The sequence below is a fragment of the Callithrix jacchus genome, chromosome 4 (genome assembly GCF_049354715.1).
Source record: "Callithrix jacchus isolate 240 chromosome 4, calJac240_pri, whole genome shotgun sequence".
Taxonomy (NCBI): Eukaryota; Metazoa; Chordata; class Mammalia; order Primates; family Cebidae; genus Callithrix; species Callithrix jacchus.
This window is the reverse complement of record NC_133505.1, coordinates 176285510-176308806: the sequence shown is the minus strand read 5'-3', so window position 1 is coordinate 176308806 and position 23297 is coordinate 176285510. Positions and strand designations below refer to the sequence as shown.

General features: G+C 51.0%; 1 protein-coding gene and 1 long non-coding RNA gene across 10 annotated transcripts in view; one reads left to right on the top strand and one right to left on the bottom strand.

The window, feature by feature from the left end:
- WDR27 (WD repeat domain 27) overlaps positions 1–23297 on the top strand; it is a 304525-nt gene that overhangs the window by 51856 nt on the left and 229372 nt on the right. For all 9 annotated transcript variants that reach the window (XM_078370488.1, XM_078370485.1, XM_078370484.1 and 6 more), the window contains exons 4-13: positions 1046–1170; positions 2292–2405; positions 4052–4103; positions 5820–5890; positions 7800–7920; positions 11267–11387; positions 12766–12869; positions 14752–14819; positions 15023–15144; positions 15569–15651. In XM_078370488.1, the coding sequence (XP_078226614.1) occupies positions 1046–1170; positions 2292–2405; positions 4052–4103; positions 5820–5890; positions 7800–7920; positions 11267–11387; positions 12766–12869; positions 14752–14819; positions 15023–15144; positions 15569–15651 (981 nt within the window). The remainder of the gene's footprint in view (positions 1–1045; positions 1171–2291; positions 2406–4051; positions 4104–5819; positions 5891–7799; positions 7921–11266; positions 11388–12765; positions 12870–14751; positions 14820–15022; positions 15145–15568; positions 15652–23297) is intronic.
- LOC118153053 (uncharacterized) lies at positions 11908–13789 on the bottom strand. The gene is made up of 4 exons (XR_004742237.3): positions 13490–13789; positions 12961–13051; positions 12381–12519; positions 11908–12129 (listed from the first exon to the last, which is right to left on the bottom strand). It is a non-coding gene; the product is annotated as an uncharacterized LOC118153053 (long non-coding RNA).

Here is a 23297-nt window from a genome sequence, read left to right as displayed (position 1 = left end):
CTCTCTAGACTTGGTGGCTCTGGGACCTGAGCGCGTGTCTCTCTCTAGACTTGGTGACTGTGAGACATGAGCATGTGTGTGTCTCTCTAGACTTGGTGGCCCTGGGACCTGAGCGTGTGTCTCTCTCTAGACTTGGTGGCTATGGGATATGAGCATGTGTGTGTCTCTCTAGACTTGGTGGCTGTGGGACCTGAGCGTGTCTCTCTCTAGACTTGGTGGCTGTGGGACCTGAGCGTGTCTCTCTCTAGACTTGGTGACTGTGGGTCCTGAGCGTGTCTCTCTCTCTCTAGACTTGGTGGCTGTGGGACATGAGCACGTGTGTGTCTCTCTAGACTTGGTGGCTGTGGGACCTGAGCGTGTCTCTCTCTAGACTTGGTGGCTGTGAGACCTGAGTGTGTATCTCTCTCTAGACTTGGTGGCTATGGGACATGAGCTGTGTGTCTCTCACAGGCTCTGAGGGGAGTATATCTGTATTTTGCTGGTGATAGGTCCATGGTGCACACCAGGACCAGATAACCTTGCCCGCCATTTTTTCCTTCATCTCTGTGGGTTTGGAGGATGGGCTTTGTATCAGGTTGCAGCTGCTGCACACGTTGTTTGGGTCTTGGGAACCTCCTGGCTGCTTGTAGGTATCCTGACATTGCTTAGTCCCTGGAGGCCTAGGTTGGATCGTTCCCTACTGCCTTCCTTCCAACTGATGTTGGCTGAGCCTGGACATGAGGGTGCACGTGGGGTTGGATGTGGGTGAGAAGCATCAAAACATGCAGTTCGATGTGCATGACTCTCACTGCAGCCTCCAGAGAAAGGCATCTTCCTGTTTTGATGCTGAGGGATTCTCTGCAGGGAAGTGCTGCATTTCCCAGGTTGTCACACTTCTGTATATTCGGTATATTTGATATTCTTAAAGAATCAAAAACACATCAAAGCTCATTGTAATTCTCTCAGTAATTTTAGAATAGAGGATTACATTCTTAGTACTTTTCTCGCATTAATGCAATGCTGAATGCATTTGGTGAATGGGCACTAATGGTGAAACTCACTCTAGGGTTGGTCCCGCGAGGGACTGTCATGGGCTCACTTTTGGGAAAGGTGCTGTGTTTACAGTTGAGCCCGGATGATCAAGTTATTGCCGTGTGTGCTGGAAACAAAATACTCACGTTGGATATCGAGGTAAGATTGAACTTCACAGCTGGATTTCACAGAAGGGTATAGCTGATGGGGCCACCTGGGTTCTGGGACCCTGCCCAACTCCTCTCTTTTCTTTTTCTCTGTACTCCTTTTTCTTTTAAGCTATATCTTAAATTTTAGTTTACTTTTATAAAATCATATCTTTATCTTGCAATTGGAAAACCACTGGTGTCAGGTAGTAATATTTATGTAAATACTAAAACTCCCCATGGAATCTGGGTGTCAGGCATGACTTAAGGAAACGCATTCTGCAAAACTTTTATTTCTCAGATAGTCCCTGATTACAGGCATTCTTCCGAGCATAGCACTTTCGCGTATATCTTTTATCAAAATTTTCTTTTTATCAAGAATCAGACTTTTTGCAACCATCTCATCACCAGGATTAGTTTAAGGAAATGTGTCACCTCTCCCTGCCTGTGTGATTTGTACTTCGTGTGTGGCTAGAATAGTTAGCTGTCCCCTTTGCAATTTTAGAAAGCAGTGTTAGAAATCAGGAAGTGGGAATCTAAGGGAACACGAAGGAGGACTTTGTTTCCTCTGAGTTCTTGCTCTTCAAGCCTGATTTCCATCTGAACACGAAGCCCTTTGTGTCTCCAGCTTGTGACAGTGGCTTCTTGGGTGCTGTCTTGGCTGTAGGAGGTTTTAGGGACTTCAGGAGGAAAGGATGACGCATGAGCATCTACTGCCACACCATCTTGTCTTGTTTTAGGAAGAAGTCCCAGGTGGAGAACAGATGCTGAGGGGTTGGGAACACAGGGCAGTACATTTTGAGGTACAGGCAGGGAGCCTCAGGGTAGATGCATGGGGCAGATGGTGTGGAGACAGGAGTCCTGAAGAGATGCCACTTCCTAATTCACTCAGGGTCAGCTCTGGTCAGTGCTGTCTGTTAACACTGCCAAGACTGTGCCTATGGCTGAAGCTTTCCTCTTGGCTGAGACATCTGGGTCTTCACCCTTGTTTTATGTACAGAGTTCCAACTTGAAAAGAGGAATAATATGGGCCTTATTTTAATAGCAGCCATGTTCTGTGACATTCATAGAATGTCCTGATGTTAGTCACCACCACAAAGTTCCATCCCTGACCTTCTGCACACATTCTCTCAGACTCAGGCTGTTCTGGCCAAGCTGCAGGGCCACCTGGGCCCAGTGACTGCGGTGGAGTTCTGTCCCTGGCAAGCAGGCATCATCATCTCGGTGTCTGAGGACAGAGGCTTTAAGGTGAGCGATGGACGCTGGACCATGTTCCCACGTGGCACGCGTTGTGGAAAGACCTGTGGTTACAGGGTGGCTGTGCGGCTGCTTCACGGCCAGTGCCGCCTGAGTGGTAGTGTTTCTGCCCCACTCTGCAAGGCCACCGCCATCCTGATTTCCATATAAACACCACGCCCTGATGCTTCATGGCCACTGCTGCCTGAGTGGTGGTGTTTCTACCCCACTTCTGCAAGGTAAACGCTGTCCCAGTTGCCATATAAACACCAAGTCCTGATGTTTGCCGGCCGTTGGCTGGGCTTGGATTCCTGACCGAACAGCCCCAGCTTTCCCACAGTGGAATCCAGGGCCCGAGTGAGACCAAGCAGGAATTCTTCTCCATGGCGTTTCCCAGGCCCAGAGCAGAAGAGCCAGTTCCAGGGTAGAGGTCTCAGTCAGAACAAAATGAGGATCTAGAAGAAAATGAAATGCAAATTCGGTGTTTATCCAGTTGACATGAGTGTGCACCTGGCGGCCGGGATGTGGGCCTGACATGCAAGTGTGCACCTGACAGTGTAGACCTGACACGCGGGTGTCCACCTGACCATGTAGACCTGACCTGTGGGTGTGCACCTGACAGTGTAGACCTGACACACGGGTATGCACTTGACAGTTGACAGTGTAGACCTGACCCATGGGTGTGCACTTGACATTGTAGATCTGACATGCAGGTGTGCACTTGACAGCTGACAGTGTGGACCTGACACGCAGGTGTGCACCTGACCATGTAGACCTGACTGCAGGTGTGCACCTGACAGTGTAGACCTGACACGTGGATGTGCACCTAACAGTGTAGACCTGACACGTGGATGTGCACCTGACCATGTAGACCTGACCCACGGGTGTGCACATGACAGTGTAGACCTGACCCGTGGGTGTGCACCTGACAGCTGATAGTGTAGACATGACACATGGGTGTGCACCTGGCAGTGTAGACCTGACCCACGGGTGTGCACATGACAGTGTAGACCTGACCCGTGGGTGTGCACCTGACAGTGTGGACCTGACCCATGGGAGTGCACTTGACAGCTGACAGTGTAGACCTGACCTGCAGGTGTGTACCTGACAGTGTAGACCTGACCCGCGGGTGTGCACCTGACAGCTGATAGTGTAGACATGACACTCGGGTGTGCACCTGATAGTGTAGACCTGACCCATAGGAGTGCACCTGACAGCTGACAGTGCAGACCTGACCTGCGGGTGTGCCCTGGACAGTGTAGACCTGACATGCAATTGTATACCTGGAGGTCAGGGTGTGGGCCTGACACGTGAGTGTGCAGCTGACAGGGTGTAGACTGCTACAGTTTCTGCTTGGTGCCCCTATCTTGCCAATGTTGACCAAGTGACCAAGGGAGCTGTTTCTAACCTTGTTTCATTTTTGTTTCCAAGTCTTCAAATCCATCAGGGGTTATTTATGGAAGTGACCTGATTTTTTTCTTTTCGATTCTGACATCTTTTATTGTGTTCCTACATTTTTATTACTTTTGTGCTCATTTTATTGCTTTCTGTTTTAGATCATTGTTTACTTTGACTAATCTAATATTGGGTAGTACTGTTAGCTTAACCTATTGCAATAATGGCAATGTTCTTCTCAAGAATCCTATGTTTATCCAAAGGTCTGGGACCATTGTACAGGATCGTTAATATACAGTTCATCTGTGTTATCAGGTAACTTTAAAACTCTCATGTTTCCTGAAAATAACCCACTTATTCTAGAGCATATTTCAGGGCATAAGATGAAGCCGTAACATTCAGGTGGATCTGAATGAGAGGATCTCAGACTTACAGCCCTTCACGACCGTGCACATAGGGCAAGGATTCATTTAACAGTCAATGCCCTTGAAGTTTTTCAACTAAATTAAACTTGTGCTTGGAGTCTGGGCCTTTCTGTTTTGGAAAAGAATAAAGCACGTTTGCTGTAAGATAAAATGCCAGAGTACCCAGGGAAGGCGAGCCCTCTGCTCTCTGTAGAAACAAGTCCAAGAATCAGCAGTGTTGATGGGGCCAGGACTGCCCTGCTCATCCCATGTGCGTGGGAGTGTGCCACACAGCGGCCTCTGGGCCAAGCACTGAGCATGCGTGCAGCTCGTGACCGCCAGGGTCGTTGCGTTCTTCCCCAGATGGCTTTTGTGTTGGTAAATGAGACTGACGCACGGCCACACCGATGCAGCACTGACGGTGCAGGTGTCGGTGGAGCGCGACGGAGGAGCTCCTGCGATGCCCCAGCACCTCTCCGGTACAGCCCCGGTGGTGTCCCCCGGGCGCCTCAGGGCACTGGTTTCCCGCCTTCGCTTTGTTCCTCTTGTGCACGTTCTGTCTTCCCGGAAGAAGAGGGGTAGGGAAGTAAAAGAATACCGTTCTTTCGTGGGATAAGTGACATGAAAATGCCACGTGTGTACCTATGCAACAGTCTTGCATGTTCTTCACATGTACCCCAAAACCTAAAATGCAATAAAAAAGTGCTATGATAACATGCTAGGCTATCTCATGGCATGTGGGCTCAACAGCATGTCCTGCTGAGGTGATCTCTTTTACTCTCTCAGTAAGCATCAATTTCTGTTAAAAAAAGAAAAAGAAAATGCCACTTAAAGCATATACAGATACTGCTAGAGTTATTGTTATAGCCTCTCAAAGACTGAACATTCTTTCTGAGGTCAGTGTATCCATGTGTAGACTATGGTACTCTAATGACTTGAATACATTGCTTTCTCAAGGTGAAGCACTTTTCTTGGAAATATATTGGAATCTTTTTACTGAAATTAATGATATGGAATTACTATTTGGTTGCCAAGAACAATGATACACTTGATCTTAGATTTCATTTATAGTTTAATTAGGACATGTAATATTTTTCAATATTCATTTATTTAATTTTCCTGAATTATTGACAGTTTAAATGAAATGACACCCTAGGAAATAATTTTTTTCCGGGAAAACCAGATATTCATTTAATTGCTGTTTTCATCACCAAGTTTATAGTTTTATTATATCTGGCTGTCTCAGGAATCCTTCTGCTCCAACTGCAGTGTTGACTGAACAGCAGTGCTGCCTTCCCTCTAGGTTATAAAGCAGCTGAGGATTGGGTGGTGGTTTAATCACACTGGGCCTCCTGTTGGGCAAGTGGGATGGGAACCCTCGGGACCAACATGTGGCAGACTCTGTGGGTGTCCTTTTGGTTGACTTCCCCAGGCTTCCTTGTGCGCATGAGGTTTCCAACATTTTTACCTTTTGTTTTTTGAAGAAATTATTTTGGAATAGTTGAAACTTGACTAACAGAAATACTGTAAGTAAATATGTGTAAAGAAATAAGTAAAACTGATAGTTCTCGGCTTAATTGGTACCAGGCGCTTATAAAGCTAAATTTTCTGATGTTTCTTTCACCAGCATATCCTCTTCTCAGCTTATTCATTGATGCAGGAAGCCGGCAGCTGGTCACTGGGTGTGCCGACGGCCAGGTGAGACAGCCACGGAGTTCAGATTCAGCTCTCAGACATTCCTGTATGTGAGCATGTGCACAAAGGTCTTTGTCTTCAGGCCGCTTTGTATTTTCCTGTGATTTGAAAAACACTCATCCACCTCAGTGCTGAGAATCACCTTCTGTGGGTGTCAGCATCACTGTGGGTTCAGTATGGCCCCAGGCCCCCTGGTCTGCAGAGGAGCTGGGTCTACATGTCCCAGAGCTCCATGCATTCTTCTGGAGTGCAGCGAAAGTGAGGGTCACTGACATGATCTTTAAAACCAGCTGGGAAGAGGGCTGGGAACAAACATCCCACACAGGCTGCCTGTGGCGGTGGAGACGCTCCCTGCCCTTCTCCTCTGGTGGCTTCCCCCGCGCTCCTTGTGCTCCTGTTTCATGTCAGCTTACATACTGTTGAAAACCTGAATATGTTGATCTTTTTCAAAACATTTTTTAGGTGAACATTTTAGGTTCATTTCACATAGCCTGGATACAGTTGCTGTTGATATAATTTGAAAAAGATATTTTTGAAAACTTAGTTGACCACTCCTGACTTTGTCTTTCAGCCAGGGCATGTGGGACATACTCTTGGCTGTGAAGCTGTGGGGTGTGTGCAGAGAGCCTGGGGTCTGGGGGTCCCGGAGGTGCTGTGGGGTGTGTGCAGAGAGCCTGGGGTCTGGGGGTCCCGGAGGTGCTGTGGGGTGTGTGCAGAGAGCCTGGGGTCTGGGGGTCCCGGAGGTGGTGTGGGGTGTGTGCAGATAGCCTGGGGTCTGGGGGTCCCGGAGGTGCTGTAGGGTGTTTGCCGAGAGCCTGGGGTCTGGGGGTCCCGGAGGTGCTGTGGGGTGTGTGCAGAGAGCCTGGATTCTGGGGGTCCTGGAGGTGCTGTGGGGTGTGTGCAGAGAGCCTGGGGTCTGGGGGTCCCAGAGGTGCTGTAGGGTGTTTGCCGAGAGCCTGGGGTCTGGGGGTCCCGGAGGTGCTGTGGGGTGTGTGCAGAGAGCCTGGATTCTGGGGGTCCTGGAGGTGCTGTGGGGTGTGTGCAGAGAGCCTGGGTTCTGGGGGTCCTGGAGGTGCTGTGGGGTGTGTGCAGAGAGCCTGGGGTCTGGGGGTCCCGGAGGTGCTGTAGGGTGTTTGCTGAGAGCCTGGGGTCTGGGGGTCCCGGAGGTGCTGTAGGGTGTGTGCCGAGAGCCTGGATTCTGGGGGTCCCAGAGGTGCTGTGGGGTGTGTGCAGAGAGCCTGGGTTCTGGGGGTCCCGGAGGTGCTGTGGGGTGTGTGCAGAGAGCCTGGGGTCTGGGGTCCCGGAGGTGCTGTGGGGTGTGTGCAGAGAGCCTGGGTTCTGGGGGTCTTGGAGGTGCTGCTGTGGGGTGTGTGCAGAGAGCCTGGGGCTGGGGGTCCTGGAGGTGCTGTGAGGTGTGTGCAGAGAGCCTGGGGCTGGGGACCCGGAGGAGCTGTAGGGAGTGTGCAGAGAGCCTGGGGCCCAGGGTGTGTGCAGAGAGCCTGGGGCTGGGGACCCGGAGGAGCTGTAGGGAGTGTGCAGAGAGCCTGGGGCCCAGGGTGTGTGTAGAGAGCCTGGGGCCGGAGGGCCTGGAGGAGCTGTGGGGTGTGCGCCGAGAGCCTGGGGCTGGGGTTCCAGAGGAGTATGTGGGGAGGCTTGCACAATGGGACCCTGCCTGTGTGCTCTGAGCTGAGGTGCTGGCAATTCAAAAGTGCTCTGACACCGGGGGTGTAGGCCGTAAGGAGGGCTTCCAGGGTGGAGGTTGAAGGCAGGAGAGAGCTGTGCAGGGAGCCTCTGCGGGGGGTGAAGGGCTTGTCCTGTGATGCATCTTCCCTCGTGCTTCTACTCTGGTGTTCTGCTTTGGTGGAAGGACCTCTGCTGTAGCACCATGTCTGCGTGTTCTTTGCATTTGTAGCTTTGGATCTTCAGTCTGATGGATGGACACCACTATCGTCGTGTGGCACGGGTTGACCTAAGGAAGAAGACAGAGACTTTCTTCACAAGAAGGGTTAAGTCTGGGCTGTATAGCCAACCAGGTGTGTTGCTCAGCCCCTCCCTCAGGCCTCCCACTTGGCCTGGATCTTTCACCAGGCACTGCGTCCAGGGCCCTAGGTCTGACCAAGGCAAGAGAGAGGTCCCAGTTTAGGAGAAACCTAGGGCTGCAACCTCAGAAATACGCTGAGGCCCTGCAGGTCATGTGAGGGGTAGGCAATCAGCACATAGAGGCATCTGGTGTGTGTGGGGACAGGGCTGAGGGGCTTTGGTGAACAGAAGAGCACAGGCCCCAATACAGCAGCTTCATGGCTACCTTGGGCTACTGTCCTGCAGTGGGTGACCAGGGAGGGCAGGTCATACTGATCAGAAAGGTGCACTGCATGACTCACATGCAACCTGCACCTGCCTAGCAACCTCTACATCCTCACCTGGTCTCCTGTGAATCTCAGACACCACCTACATCCGCCCAGCACCCTCACATCCTCACCTCATCTCCTGGGCATCTCAGATGCCACCTGCACCCACCCAGCACCTTCACGTCCTCACCTGGTCTCCTGTGCCTCTCAGATACCACCTACACCAGCCCAGCACAACCTCACCTGGCCTCCTCTGCATCTCAGATGCCACCTGCACCCGCCCAGCACCCCCATGTCCTCACCTGGTCTCCTGTGCCTCTCAGACGCCACCTGCACCCGCCCAGCACCCCCACATTCTTACCTGGCCTCCTCTGCATCTCAGATGCCACCTGCACCCGCCCAGCACCCCCACGTCCTCACCTGGCCTCTGCTGCATCTGACACCACCTACATACGCCCAGCATCCTCTGCGTCCTCATTTGGTCTCCTGTGCATCTCAGACACCACCTATACCTGCCCAGCACCCCCACGTCTTCACCTGGCCTCCTGTGCATCTCAGACACCTCCTGCACCCGCCCAGCACCTTCACGTCCCCACCTGGCCTCCTGTGCCTCTCAGACGCTACCTGCACCCGCCCAGCACCTCCACATTCTCACCTGGCCTCTTCTGCATCTCAGACGCCACCTGCACCCGCCCAGCACCCCCATGTCCTCACCTGGTCTCCTGTGCCTCTCAGACGCCACCCGCACTCACCCAGCACCCCCACGTCCTCACCTGGTCTCTTCTGCATCTCAGATGCCACCTGCACCCGCCCAGCATCCCCACGTTCTCACCTGGTCTCCTGCTATCCAGAGTTGCTTCCTGTTGACCACAGCTCACCTCATGTGTGTTTTTATCTTCTGTACTGTCACAAAGGAGCTGACCCTCTCCTGGAAGAAAACACTGATTTTGCTTTTCAGTCCAGGGGCCACTTCTTTCATTGGTAACGTGCAGCTGACATTTCGTATTACAGCAGTCACCTCTGTTCACAGTGTACATGCTCTTCCTCACTCTTGTTACTCATTCTTTCTTTTAGCTCTTGCTTTTTGTAAATGACTTTAAACTATTTCTTTTCATATTAGGTCTGAAATTACCTTTATCAAGCATAACAGTTTTTTCCCTAATGCTTTAGGCTTTGGTTTTGTTATTTATTTGATAAATAATTATTTACTACTGAAGCAAACCTTAAACTTAGTTTTAGGATCATGAAGTTTACTTCTTTCCATTGATCATCTCTTATTTCCCACCCTCTCTCTGGTTCTGCACTTAAAGTTGCATCGCTCCCGGGCAGTGCTATGCTGGGTGCTACCTCAGTGCTTTCCTCACTGTGTGATTTAAGAGACTCCTCAGTGCACACCCGTCATGCTGGGTGCTACCTCAGTGCTTTCCTCACTGTGTGATTTAAGTGACTCCTCAGTGCACACCTGTCATGCTGGGTGCTACCTCAGTGCTTTCCTCACTGTGTGATTTAAGTGACTCCTCAGTGCACACCTGTCATGCTGGGTGCTACCTTAGAGCTTTCCTCACTGTGTGATTTAAGTGACTCCTCAGTGCACACCTGTCATGCTGGGTGCTACCTGAGTGCTTTCCTCACTGTGTGATTTAAGTGACTCCTCAGTGCACACCTGTCATGCTGGGTGCTACCTTAGAGCTTTCCTCACTATGTGATTTAAGTGACTCCTCAGTGCACACCCGTCATGCTGGGTGCTACCTTAGAGCTTTCCTCACTGTGTGATTTAAGTGACTCCTCAGTGCACACCTGTCATGCTGGGTGCTACCTTAGAGCTTTCCTCACTGTGTGATTTAAGTGACTCCTCAGTGCACACCCGTCATGCTGGGTGCTACCTTAGAGCTTTCCTCACTGTGTGATTTAAGTGACTCCTCAGTGCACACCCGTCATGCTGGGTGCTACCTTAGTGCTTTCCTCACTGTGTGATTTAAGTGACTCCTCAGTGCACACCTGTCATGCTGGGTGCTACCTTAGTGCTTTCCTCACTGTGTGATTTAAGTGACTCCTCAGTGCACACCTGTCATGCTGGGTGCTACCTTAGAGCTTTCCTCACTGTGTGATTTAAGTGACTCCTCAGTGCACACCTGTCATGCTGGGTGCTACCTTAGTGCTTTCCTCACTGTGTGATTTAAGTGACTCCTCAGTGCACACCTGTCATGCTGGGTGCTACCTCAGTGCTTTCCTCACTGTGTGATTTAAGTGACTCCTCAGTGCACACCTGTCATGCTGGGTGCTACCTTAGTGCTTTCCTCACTGTGTGATTTAAGTGACTCCTCAGTGCACACCTGTCATGCTGGGTGCTACCTCAGTGCTTTCCTCACTGTGTGATTTAAGTGACTCCTCAGTGCACACCTGTCATGCTGGGTGCTACCTTAGAGCTTTCCTCACTGTGTGATTTAAGTGACTCCTCAGTGCACACCTGTCATGCTGGGTGCTACCTTAGAGCTTTCCTCACTGTGTGATTTAAGTGACTCCTCAGTGCACACCTGTCATGCTGGGTGCTACCTTAGAGCTTTCCTTGATGTGTGATTTAAGTGACTCCTCAGTGCACACCTGTCATGCTGGATGCTACCTTAGAGCTTTCCTCACTGTGTGATTTAAGTGACTCCTCAGTGCACACCTGTCATGCTGGATGCTACCTCAGTGCTTTCCTCACTGTGTGATTTAAGTGACTCCTCAGTGCACACCTGTCATGCTGGATGCTACCTTAGAGCTTTCCTTGATGTGTGAACCGAGTGACTCCGCGGTCCACATGTGTCGTGCTGGGTGCTACCTTAGAGCTTTCCTCGATGTGTGAACCGAGTGACTCCGCGGTCCACATGTGTCGTGCTGGGTGCTACCTTAGAGCTTTCCTCACCGCGTGATCCGAGTGACTCTGCGGTGCACATTCACCTCAGCATCTCCGTGGGTCAGTCCTTGGCCTTTAAACCTGATGGATGTGTTTAAGTTCACTTCTCAGATTGTCAGTAATTCTGTTTCCTAGAAGAAAGCTGGCTTCCCTCTACAAGTGCTCTGGGAAAAGGAGAGCAGGTGGGAGTGACGTTTCCTATACTGAGACTTGCACCCTGCGATCTCTCACGTGTCCCACATTCCGCATGTGGATGGTAAGCATCAAAAGCTTGGCCTATGCCATGTAAAGAAAACAGAAACCACAGAGGTCAGAGTGAGCATCTTCACAGATGTTAGTAGGTGCCCGGGGGACCTTAAATTCCTTAGATGAACATTAAATTTATTTTCTAAGAATGATTGAAATAAAACCAAATTATTTTTGTCTCATTAATACTAATCTCATTCTTGGGATTGCATGCTTTAAATCTTAAAGTTGGTAAACTGGGCAATGATGTGTAAGTATCTTTAATAAAAGGAATTTGATGATTTTTAAGTTTGTTACCAAAGTCTAGGCAGATCTTTGCCTCTGTGGTATGACTTTTTCTTTAGAAAGAGGAAATGGTAATGGTAATTGCCTCAGCTTTCCTGTTTCCCACTTGCACTGTACATTACACATTTCAAGTTAACAGCAGATGAATTCTATTGATTTCTGGGCTCAGAAATAGTATACATATTTGGCAACATAAAGAAGTACTGTTTAACTGTTATTAAAGAACATGCTACAATTATGTTCACCTCTCCTCCCCAAAATGCTTGGAAAGCGCTGGAGATTAGGGGGCAGCGTTGCTTTGAATGGCTTCAGCCATTGCTCGACTGTGTCTCTGTGCAGAGCATCCCTGGAGCAGAACAGTCCCTGCTTGGTCCAAAGCACGGAGGGGAAGCAGGGTGGGCATGGAGGCTGGATGCTTGCTCCCAGAGGATGTGTGGACCCAAGGCTCTTCGAGGCCCCCGTCTCACCTATAGCAGAGGGAGCCCTTAGAGCAAAGCAGAAGCCACATGACACCTTCTGTTGACACTGGTGGGGGAAGCATGGACTGGTGCTGGTGGATGCCCAGGAGGAGCCCAGGGTGCTGCCTGGGGCAGAACTCGAGAGGGAGGCCTGGAAAGCAGGTTCCAGCTGGGGGCCTCTGCCAAGTGTGCGCCCAGCCTCCTCAGAGATAGCTGCTGAGTTCAGCAACAGATCCCTGTTGGCACTGGTCTTAACTCACCGCCTCGGGCAGCTGCTCTCCTCCTGGAGCTTGTTCCTCATTCATGGGTGGGCAGCTTGCGTGGCCCTCAAGTTCAGTCACTCAGATAGCACCTGAGCAGTGGCTTGGCCCAGGTTCTGGTGGCAACCTTTTCTGTAACCTTAGAAGAAAACAGAAACCACAGAGGTCAGAGCGAGCATCTTCACAGATGTTAGCAGGCACCCGGGGGACCCACCACAGGCTGAATGGAAGCCCAGCACAGACGTGGTTCTCATTGGCAAGAACCTGCCCCGGCCTGTGCTCCCCATTTCTGCAAAGAGCTCACAGCCAGGCCCAGGGGTGTGCATGGGGCAAAACCTTCAGGAGTAAGATTAGTGTATGTCCTGTTCTTTTTGTTGTAAATCAGTCTTTCCTCTGAGAACACCCAGTGCTTGTGGATTGGAAGCTCAGTGGGCTTATTCGTGTTTAACCCAGCAAACCTGGAAGTGGAAGCTGCTCTCTATTACAAGGGTAAGATCTTTGGTGTAAATGCTGCATAACTGTAATGTTTTCCTTTGACTGGTGTGTGGGGTAGTGAAAGTATTTGTGGAGAAGGCCTCACCACGTGATCCGAGTGTCTCCGAGATGCACACGCGTCACAGGATGAGATGCTTCAGTCACGACTCAGCATCGAGAATGCAAGGACCTCTGGGCTGCCAGATCCAAAGGATGAGGACCTTTCCCAGACCCTTGGGCACTCAGCCCTGGAGCCACCCCTTCCCTCCGTCTGCCAGGCCCTCGCCAGACACGCCAGGCCACCTGGGGTGTGCAACACCCCAACACCCGTGGGAACACCCCTGGGAAGCCCCTGGCTTCTCCAGTATCCCTAGAGAGCCTCCCGGAGCCCCAGGCTTGCGCAGCGTAAACCTGGCCGAGGCGCTCTCCTCTCCAACCCTGGTTCCCTTCCCCAGTTTCTGCCACCCCCAGGAATGTAGGAATAGTAACCTCTACCCATCTCCTGCCCCCAAGGCTCCATCTCATCCCCCACCCCAGAGGTTCCCACCCTCCTCTCCTAGATCCCTGGCTGCCACCTGCCATACACTTTCTGCCCAGGAACCCAGGTGACTTTGAAAAGCAGGCTGGATTCCAACCTTTTCGTCCATTGCGGGGGGGTCCTCCGTGGCCACCTCCTAGGCACTGGCTTCTCTCGGTGCCTCCTTTCCAGCCCAGAATGCTCAGACTTCTGTGGGGCTGCGGGATCCATCTGCATCTTTACCCTCCCCCCTTCCCTTCAGGCGCCCATCCCTGCCCCTCCTCAGCTCAGCTAGGCAAGGCTTCTCCTTGCAAACTCAGCCTTTCTTCCCCAAAACGGTCACACTCTGAATAACACATTTCCTTTCTGAGCTGCTGCTGGATGTGTGGCTTCTCCAGGAAGCTGAGCTGCAGGTCTCAGTCTGAGTCACATCCCAGCCTCAGAGCGAGGACTGGCGTGTGTGAGGCTCAGGGCCTGATGTGCGCATGGCATGGGGCCTTGCATATGTGTGGGTGTGAGGTGCACAGCCTGCAGTGTGTGTGGCCGGGCCTGGCATGTGTGCGGCGGGGCGTGGAGTGTGTGTGGTGTGTGGCCTGGTGTGTGTGCAGCATGGGGCCTTTCATATGTGTGGGTATGTGGTGCACAGCCTGCAGTGTGTGTGGCCGGGCCTGGCGTGTGTGTGGTGTGTGGCCTGGTGTGTGTGCAGCATGGGGCCTTTCATATGTGTGGGTATGTGGGGCACAGCCTGCAGTGTGTGTGGCCGGGCCTGGCGTGTGTGTGGCGGGGCCTGGAGTATGTGTGGTGTGTGGCCGGGCCTGGAGTGTGTGAGGCTAAGGGTTTGGTGTGTGTGTGTGTGTGTGTGTGTGGCCTGGTGTGTGTGCAGCATGGGGCCTTGCTATGTGTTGGTATGTGGGGCACAGCCTGCAGAGTGTGCAGCCGGGCCTGGAGTGTGTGAGGCTAAGGGCTTGGTGTGTGTGTGTGTGTGTGTGTGTGTGGCCTGGTGTGTGTGCAGCATGGGGCCTTGCTATGTGTTGGTATGTGGGGCACAGCCTGCAGTGTGTATGGCTGGGCCTGGAGTGTGTGAGGCTAAGGGCTTGGTGTGTATGTGTGTGTGGTGTGTGGCCTGGTGTGTGTGCAGCATGGGGCCTTGCATATGTGTTGGTATGTGGGGCACAGCCTGCAGTGTGTGTGGCTGGGCCTGGAGTGTGTGAGGCTAAGGGCTTGGTGTGTGTGTGTGTGTGGTGTTGGCCTGGTGTGTTTGGGTATGTGGTGCACAGCCTGCAGTGTGTGTGATGGGGCCTGGAGCATGTGTGGCGGGGCCGGGGCAGTGACTGCTCCCTTCCTCCCCATCATGTTCCTCCTGGTCTTGCCGAACTGAAGATTTCCACAGCCTCAGCATCCCATTGGCCGGATCATGTGCCCTGAGGAGCCACTTCGCAGATGGCAAGGTCGGTCCCCAGACATGGCACCTCCGATTTCTCCGTTCTACAGAATGATCTAGTAACTACTGGCTGAGGAGTTGGGATTTTGGAGTGACAGGGTGGTGACCCTGCTGTGGGAATGAAGCCAGTGTTAGGCGCGTGTTCGGGTACTCCCTGAGTCTCTCTTCCCAGACAGTGTCACTAACCATGTGGAAGCTGTGTCCCTGCAGGCGCTGTGCTTGCTGGCCTCCCTGTTTGGAGGGAAGATTGCCGCATTGGAGGTGGACCCAGCTGCGCTGGTCGTGGCTCAGCAGTGCCCCAGGGTGGAACAGGGCCTCTCAGTGCCAGCCAGGTAGAGTGTCTTCAGGTGCGGAGTGTGTGTGCACTTTCCCCTGCATTTCTTTGTGTGTTGAGAAATAAAGTTTAGGAAGCTCTGAACTCGACCAGTGCTGACTGGAAGAAACAGTTTTTCATGCTGTTGCTTCTATTCTGTTGAAAACTAAATAGTTCATAGTTTACTTTAATGTGAACCACTATTTTATTTCAGGATACAATGTACATGATAAAACAGCACTTTTATTAAGAATATATTAATTTTTTCCCAACAAGGATAAGAATATGCTCGACGGTTTTCATTTTCAAATACTGCTCTGTCTTCCCCACCAGCTGCATGAATTAGTCATTTGTAACTGTCTTGAAAGTGTGTGTGTCATTGAAATGTGTCCATCGTGTCATTCTTTGCACTCCTAGTTTTATGTGGTTTGTTTCTGTTTCAGCTCCTGTGTCCTGCCTACCTCTCCACTGTATCTGGGAATTGCCAAGGAGAAAAGCACCAAGGCTGCTAGTGAACAGCAACGTGGTGAGTTCAGTGAGCTGTGAAATCTAAGAACACAAGGCTGATGCCTTCTTGTTGTGGTTAGGGCTGCTACATGGCTTTGAGAATTCCTATCTGTTAAAATACGCATTCTGCGCTTCCTTCCAGCCTTCCCTCCTTTGTATCTCTGCCTCTCATGTGTTTGTTACGTGCCTGCTGTGGTGGGAACATGTTGGGTGCTTCCCCTCCTGAACTGGGCATCCCTTGTAGCAATTCAGCACCATGCCCGAGATTGGAGGCTGGTGCCTGGTGCAGTGACAGTGCACAGTGCACCTTCAGCAGTGACTGACGGTGAGAACATCTGTTTCCCTTTTTCCTCTGCTGAGGAGTTTGAAAGCAAATCCTGAGTGTTTGTACACTGCACGCTTCAGTGCACATTTCTGGAACCTGTACATTTTTACCACCATGACATTATGTCAAAACCAGTAACTTTCTGGAATCTTGTATTAGCAAGCCCATAATAAATTATCCCTGATTGCCTCAACAATATTTTTTATTGGTTTGTTCTAAGCAGCAGCCAAATAAATCCACATGTTGCATCTTTCAAATATATAAAAATTAACTTTCACTTTAAGATGGTAAACTTTGTTATGTTCCATTTCTTTCAAGGCTTACTGATAATTACTTCTTTTTTCCTTCAGTGACCAGCCTAACCCTTTAATTGGTCTTGTTAAACCTCCTACTGGACCTACTTAGAAAGCCTGAGGCTTCCCCATACCCTTCTTTCACCTTCTGCCTTGTAGCTGCCTGACCACTGGCCCTGACCTCCCGGAAGGGCCATCTTCCCCACCAGCAACCTGGCGACCCCACCCTCGGGCCTCTTCCCGGGCTGGGCTGGGCTGGGCTGGGCTGGGGTTCCCATGTCAGGCATGTCTCGATCTCCCGTGGAGCCCGCCTTCTGACATGGGCCATGTCCTTCATGCTCCCTCGAAGCCCTTGAGCTTGACTTCTAGGACTTCTGTCCCAGCCTCTCTGCCCCCGCTCCCTACCAGACTTTTTGAAATCATGCTTTGAGCACCTTTGCCTTTCCTGGGTCTCACAGACTGTGTGGTTCGGGCCTGCCTTGCAGAGTGGGGAGGGCTGTTTTCAGGTGCTAGGCTGGGACTCAGAGCTGAGCTTGGGCCTGGAGCTGTTTGCTTGTTCTGTCCTACATGAGGGTCCCTGCTGCTGCGGGGTTTCTGACAGGTCCCCCATTCCTAGGCCCTCTTTCCATGAAAGACCCGCCTTCGGGGTTAAGTGCCTGTCTCCTGCTGATTTATGCTCTGCTGCCATCCTATCACCATGGGGACAGTTCTGAGAAACTTTGAGAATGAAGGCCTGGGGAAGGCGGCCAGGCTCAGCCAGCATCATAGCCTCCACGCCAAGCTGACTCCTCACTGGGAGTGGCCTTTGACCTCATGAAGTCATGGCACTTCTGCTATGTAAGGAGGCACTAATTACTCATCATTGAGAAGGCATCTTAAATTGCAAAACATACATACAGCAGAGAAGACAACAGCAGGTGGGTTGGAAGATGGCTGAGAAGAGAATGCCTGTGGGCTGCTGCGGGCCTAACCCTCCCCAAGCTACTGCTTCCTCCTGGGCCTCCCGGCCTCCTCCTCCTCCTGGGTCTTCTTGGCCTCCTTCTCCTCCTGGGTCTTCCTGGCCTCCTCCTTCTCCTCCTGGGCCTTCCCGGCCTCCTCCTCCTCCTCCTGGACCTCCCAGCCTCCTCCTTCTCCTCCTGGGTCTTCCTGGCCTCCTCCTCCTCCTGGGCCTTCCCAGCCTCCTCCTCCTCCTGGGCCTTCCCAGCCTCCTCCTCCTCCTCCTCATGGGCCTTCCCTGCCTCCTCCTCCTCCTGGGCCTTCTGGCTTCCTTATCCTCCTCCTGGGCCTTCCCACCTCCTCCTCCTCCTGGGCCTTTCCACCTCCTCCTCCTCCTGGGCCTTCCCGGCCTTCTCCTCCTCCCGGGCCCTCTCGGCCTCTTCCTCCTCCTGGGCTTCCCGGCCTTCTCCTCCTCCCGGGCGCTCTTGGCCTCTTCCTCCTCCTGGGCCTTCCTGGCCTTCTCCTCCTCCCGGGCCCTCTCGGCCTCTTCCTCCTCCTGGGCCTTCCCGGCCTCTTCCTCCTCCTGGGCCCTCCCAGCCTCCTTCTTGCCTTCTTGGGCATTCTTGCCTCCTTCCTCCTGGGCCCTCCTGCCTTCCTCCTTGCCCTCCTGGGCCCTCCTGCCTTCCTCCTTGCCCTCCTGGGTCCTCCAGGCCTCCTTGCCTGGTCCTCCCAGCCTCTTTGTTCTCCTTAGCCCCCTCGAACCTCCTCATCTTCCTGGATCCCCCAAGCCTCCTCACATGCTTTTCCCCCACCCCTTCTAGTCTCTCTTAGCCTTGTCAATCTCACCTCCTACCATTCATCCTTAACAACTAACAGTAGCAGGAGTCAGAGAAATCCCCAGGCAGGTGCAGGCAGGTCCCCGGTGAATCCTGACCTCCAAACCAAAGACAGTTTCAAGTCTGAGAGCCAAACTGTAAGTGTTGGATAAATCCACAGATTGGATTGAGAAACTGTTTTCCTGTTTGGTGCGCTTTCCTCTGATTGGTCCCTACCCTTCACCTATTTTACATAAACCTACCCTTCTCTAATTTTTTTTTTTTTTTTTTTTTTTTGAGACAGAGTTTTGCTTTTGTTACCCAGGCTGGAGTGCAGTGGCGTGATCTCGGCTCACTACAACCTCCGCCTCCTAGGTTCAGGCAATTCTCCTGCCTCAGCCTCCTGAGTAGCTGGGATTACAGGCACGCGCCACCGTGCCCAGCTAATTTTTTGTATTTTTAGTGGAGACGGGGTTTCACCTTGACCAGGATGGTCTTGATCTCTTGACCTCGTGATCCACCCACCTCAGCCTCCCAAAGTGCTGGGATTACAGGTGTGAGCCACAGCGCCCGGCCTCTAATTGGTTTTTACACTGCTGTGCCCATCTCTGAGTTGTGCCTTTTTTTTTAACCTTTTTTGCATAGTGATAAACCAATCAACATGCACTCCCCCATTCTGAGCCCATAAAAGCCCTGAACTCAGCCACACAGTGGTGGTTGTGGGGGAACTACCTGACTGAGGGTAGGGGGCTGCCCTCTCTGGGTTCCCTCTCCTCTGAGAGCTGTCACTCAATAAAACTCTCTGCCTGGGCACAGTGGCTCACGCCTGTAATCCCAGCTACTTGGGAGGCTTAGGCGGAAGAATCGCTTGATCCCTGGAGGTGAAGGTTGCAGTGAGCTGAGATTGCGCCACTGCACTCCAACCTGAGCGACAGAGCGAGACTATCTCAAAAACAAACAAAAAATACTATCCACCCTTCTCACTCTTCAGTGGTCAGGGTAATCTGTTCTTGGATGCAGGAAAAGAACTCAGGACTCACTGAATGCGGGTATGAAAAATGCCGTAATGCTGTAGCCCGCCACCCTCTGCCAGCGCTGGGCAGCTGCCCCACACACAGGAACAGCAGTGGGACCAGGCCCGCCCCAGAACCCCAGGCCAGGGCAGGGCAGCGGGACTGAATGGGCTATAACACAAATGGGCTGAGTGGGCAGGTACTTCCTGTGCCTAGTGAGGGCCCAGGAAAGCCTGGGTAGGGACACTGCCAGCCTCAGGGTCTTCCAGCTGGCAAAGAGACACTGAAAAATCCTTCATCACAATGTCTCCTCTAACATGTCTGGTCTGGGGCTGGAGCTGTTCATGCATAGAGTAATATTCTTTCTTACCTGCATTCTTTTGTGGTCTGCTGTTTTCACTTTGTGTCTGTGAGATTTGTTTCAGTTGCTGTATAGCATTCTGTTGTCTGGATATACTGCCGTTTATGTACCCAGTTTATTCAGTATTAACAGACATTCAGCTTGTCCCAGGCCGCTGCTGTTATGAGCAGCCTTTGCAGCACATGCTGTATCCTGGAGCCGGGAGGGCTGCCCTGAGGTCTGCGGGGGTAGCTGCTGGGCTTGGGTAAGGTTCCCCACATGGCAGATGATGGTGAAGGTCTTCCCAGGTAGCTGGCTGGCTGCTAGCCTAGCAGCACACACCTCCCCACCTGCACTGAGCCCTGGCCAAGGCCAGATGTCACTGGGCACTGGAATATCTGCTCACCCAGTGTGAGACAGGATTAGCACTGGGTGGTCTCAGGAAGATGGAAAACTCAAGCAACAGTGAACAGAGGAAGGTGGCAAAGTAACCACAGGACAGCAGAAAACTCAAAGCAAGGGAGAGAGAGAAGGCCAGCCCATCAGTGTGAGGTCTCCTCAATTCCGGGAAAACCGAATAAGAGAAGGGGAGAGAAGGCCAACCCATCAGTGTGAGGTCTCCTCAGCTCTTCTGGGAAAATCCGAATAAGAGAAGGGGAGAGAAGGCCAGCCCATCAGTGTGAGGTCTCCTCAGTTCCGGGAAAACCGAATAAGAGAAGGGGAGAGAAGGCCAGCCCATCAGTGTGAGGTCTCCTCAGTTCCGGGTAAACCCGAATAAGAGAAGGGGAGAGAAGGCCAGCCCATCAGTGTGAGGTCTCCTCAGTTCCGGGAAAACTTGAATAAGAGAAGGGGAGAGAAGGCCAGCCCATCAGTGTGAGGTCTCCTCAGCTCTTCTGGGAAAACCCGAATAAGAGAAGGGGGTTGTGGTGGAGGTTACCTGAAATCCACGCTATTCCCAGGATGTCCGATGATGATCCCACCCTCTCCTTAAAGAAACACCCACAAAATGGGTTGCTCAAGGTCCTCTAAGCATGCCTCCGTCTGCTGAGCTCAAAGTCCTCTAAGCATGCCTTTGTCTGCTGAGCTCTCCTGGCTTCTCACTTAGGTGTGTGCTTTCACTTTGTAGCAAAAGCTGCTGCTTTTCACATCTTATTTCTTGCTCTGAAGGTGCCAAGAACCTGGAAACCAGCTGGGGAGGGAGGGTGTCACCAGCATCTGGAGACCCTCTGGAGCCGTGTGGCCACCAGCGGAGATATGATTTCATTTGCCTTTTCCTGGTTAAACATGAGGTGGTTGTTGCTTGTTTTAATCAGCCATGAGTGGCTGTCATAAACCTAATTTGCATTTATTATCTCTTCGCTATTATTTTGCACAGGACATTTTGGATTCGCGTTCTTGAGTGATTGATTTCTTTTTTTTTGAGATGGAGTTTCACTGTTGTTACCCAGGCTGGAGTGCAATGGCGTGATCTCGGCTCACCGCAACCTCCGCCTCCTGGGTTCAGGCAATTCTCCTGCCTCAGCCTCCCGAGTAGCTGGGATTACAGGCACGTGCCACCATGCCCAGCTAATGTTTTGTATTTTTAGTAGAGACGGGGTTTCACCATGTTGACCTGGATGGTCTCGATCTCTTGCCCTTGTGATCTACCCGCCTCGGCCTCCCAAAGTGCTGAGATTACAGGCTTGAGCCACCGCGCCCGGCCTCGAATGATTGATTTCTCAGGAACTTGCTGGGTTTGGTTTCGGTGTGCCAGCTCCACAGAATGACCTAGCAAGAGCTTTCTCTGCTTCTATACCTGAACGATTGGTGTACAGCTTTAAATTAGGCGTATCATTGATTTTGAGTATAAAACTAGCCTTGTATGTCAGGGATAAATCCCATGATGTATAATCTTTCTGTTGTGTTGTAGAATTCAGTTTGCTAATGTTTTATTGAGGATTTTTGTATCAACTTTCATCAGAGAAATGGACGCTTAGTTTTTTTGTTCTGTTTTATTTGTTTTTACATACTTTTTGGAACTGAATGAGGTGCAGTGCATTCCATCAGAGGAGATTTGCGTTGCTTTCTAGGGGTTTGGGTGCACAAGTCTATAGCTTCTGGCTTTCTAAGCCACTTGCCACGGTCCCTCTGACTACAGGACCACCAGCCTGGGACAGGACACACCATCACGGCACAGGCTTCCTGGGCCAGTCAGAGATTATGCAGTAGCCGGGGAGCTTGGCCTTTCTGCCCACACCTCCCTGAGGCCACACAAATCCTAGGTCCCTGCGGCTGGAGTTGCAGTGTCCACAGCTCACCTCAGTTTCAATATCTTGTCCTCATTTTCTTTCTTCTGCCTTTAACAAGATAAAGCACATATTTCATCTGGCATTTGTGGCTTTTCTCTGTGGGAGAGGCTGTCTGAATACCTAACATGCTGATGTTACACAGATAATGAAAGTCAGCATTCACCTTTTCAATAGCAGCACTCTCAAAAAATTGAAAAAGTCCTAGGTAGTAATTATGTTAGTGAAGAATTGAAACTGTTCATTAGGTAAATTATTCATGCATTATTTATGTAGTAGTCTGTTTTTAGTGTCTTTTAAATTTTCTGTTTGTTTCTTTCTTTAATGATAAGATATGTATAAAATAAAAGTACCCTTTTAAGCATGTGGGTGTGTGGTTCAGCGGCATTCTGTGCCTTCACATTGTTGTACAATGTAAAAAGCCTTTTGAACCCTTTGCTTAATTAACCAAAGGAATTTTATGTGTATACATACTGTCCTAGTGAAACATTTTTGGAAAAACTTGACTAACCAATATTAATTAAAACGCCTAATCGTAGAGATGGTTTTCCAAAGTTCTGACTGTTTCCGTGGAAAGAAGCTCCCGTGTTCGTAGGCTCTACGCTGAGTGACGAGCAGGGCCTCCTGCGTTTCCGGCACACAGAGTCCGTTGTCCCGTCTGCCTCCGTGGACGGCTGCACGTTTGGGGAGAGGGATCTTGCGCGCACAATCTGTCGTGAAGGAGATTTTCTCCTTCAAAACTTGCCCTGTTTGTTTCCTTAGCTTTTCTTCTTACATATGCTTCATTGATTTCGATCACGCCTTACAAGTGGAATTTTTAGACTTTTTGTCAACATGGATCGTCTTGTTTCAGACGAGCATATGTGATGTACCGTTGTTCGCAACCAGTGATAGCATTTAGAGTTTAGAACAAAACCTTTAATAAGAACAATCATATACATAGTTTCAATATGGAGATAACTTTTAAAAGGTGGGGAAACTTTAACATGTTGATGTTTTGTGTGTGGTTTAGAAAATATTCCCATGGAAAATTAATGGATTTGTTTCATTTACAGTAATGCTATAATCCCCAAATTCACCTTCTTCTGCTGACAAAACTATGACAGAGATAATATAGAAAACAATGTATGTGATGGGCGAGGAACTCTCGTATGTTAATGCTTAGAGCATTTGTGAAAGTGACACGTAGTTACATATTTACAGACCTTACTCGAGGACTTTTTAGACTTCTCATAATGAAGTATACTACTAATGTGTCCATGACTTGATTATTTTATCCCGAAATTGTTTTCCTTTTGGTGATACTGTATCATTTTTTGGAGAAGGCTTTTTCTCCTTTCCTGACTGTGTAGATTGCACAGGGCAGTTTCCTGGCTTCTCCTCCGCCCTCTGAGGGTCCCTTTGGGTCCCAGCTGTGTGTGGCATCTTCCTTTCCCATAGAAACCTCTCCCTTTCCAGGTCCGGCTTTGCGCTCTGCAACCCTGTGAGGCCAGCAGTACCCAGGCCTAGGCCCCGGCCCAGGGTAGAGACCTGACTCACAGGCTCCTGGTCACCTCCTGGACTTAGATTTGCACAGTGAGACGTCCACAATCTTAAGCTAATGCTCTATGAGGGCCACTTGATTCTTTTTTTTGAGATGGAGTCTTGCAGTGTCGCCC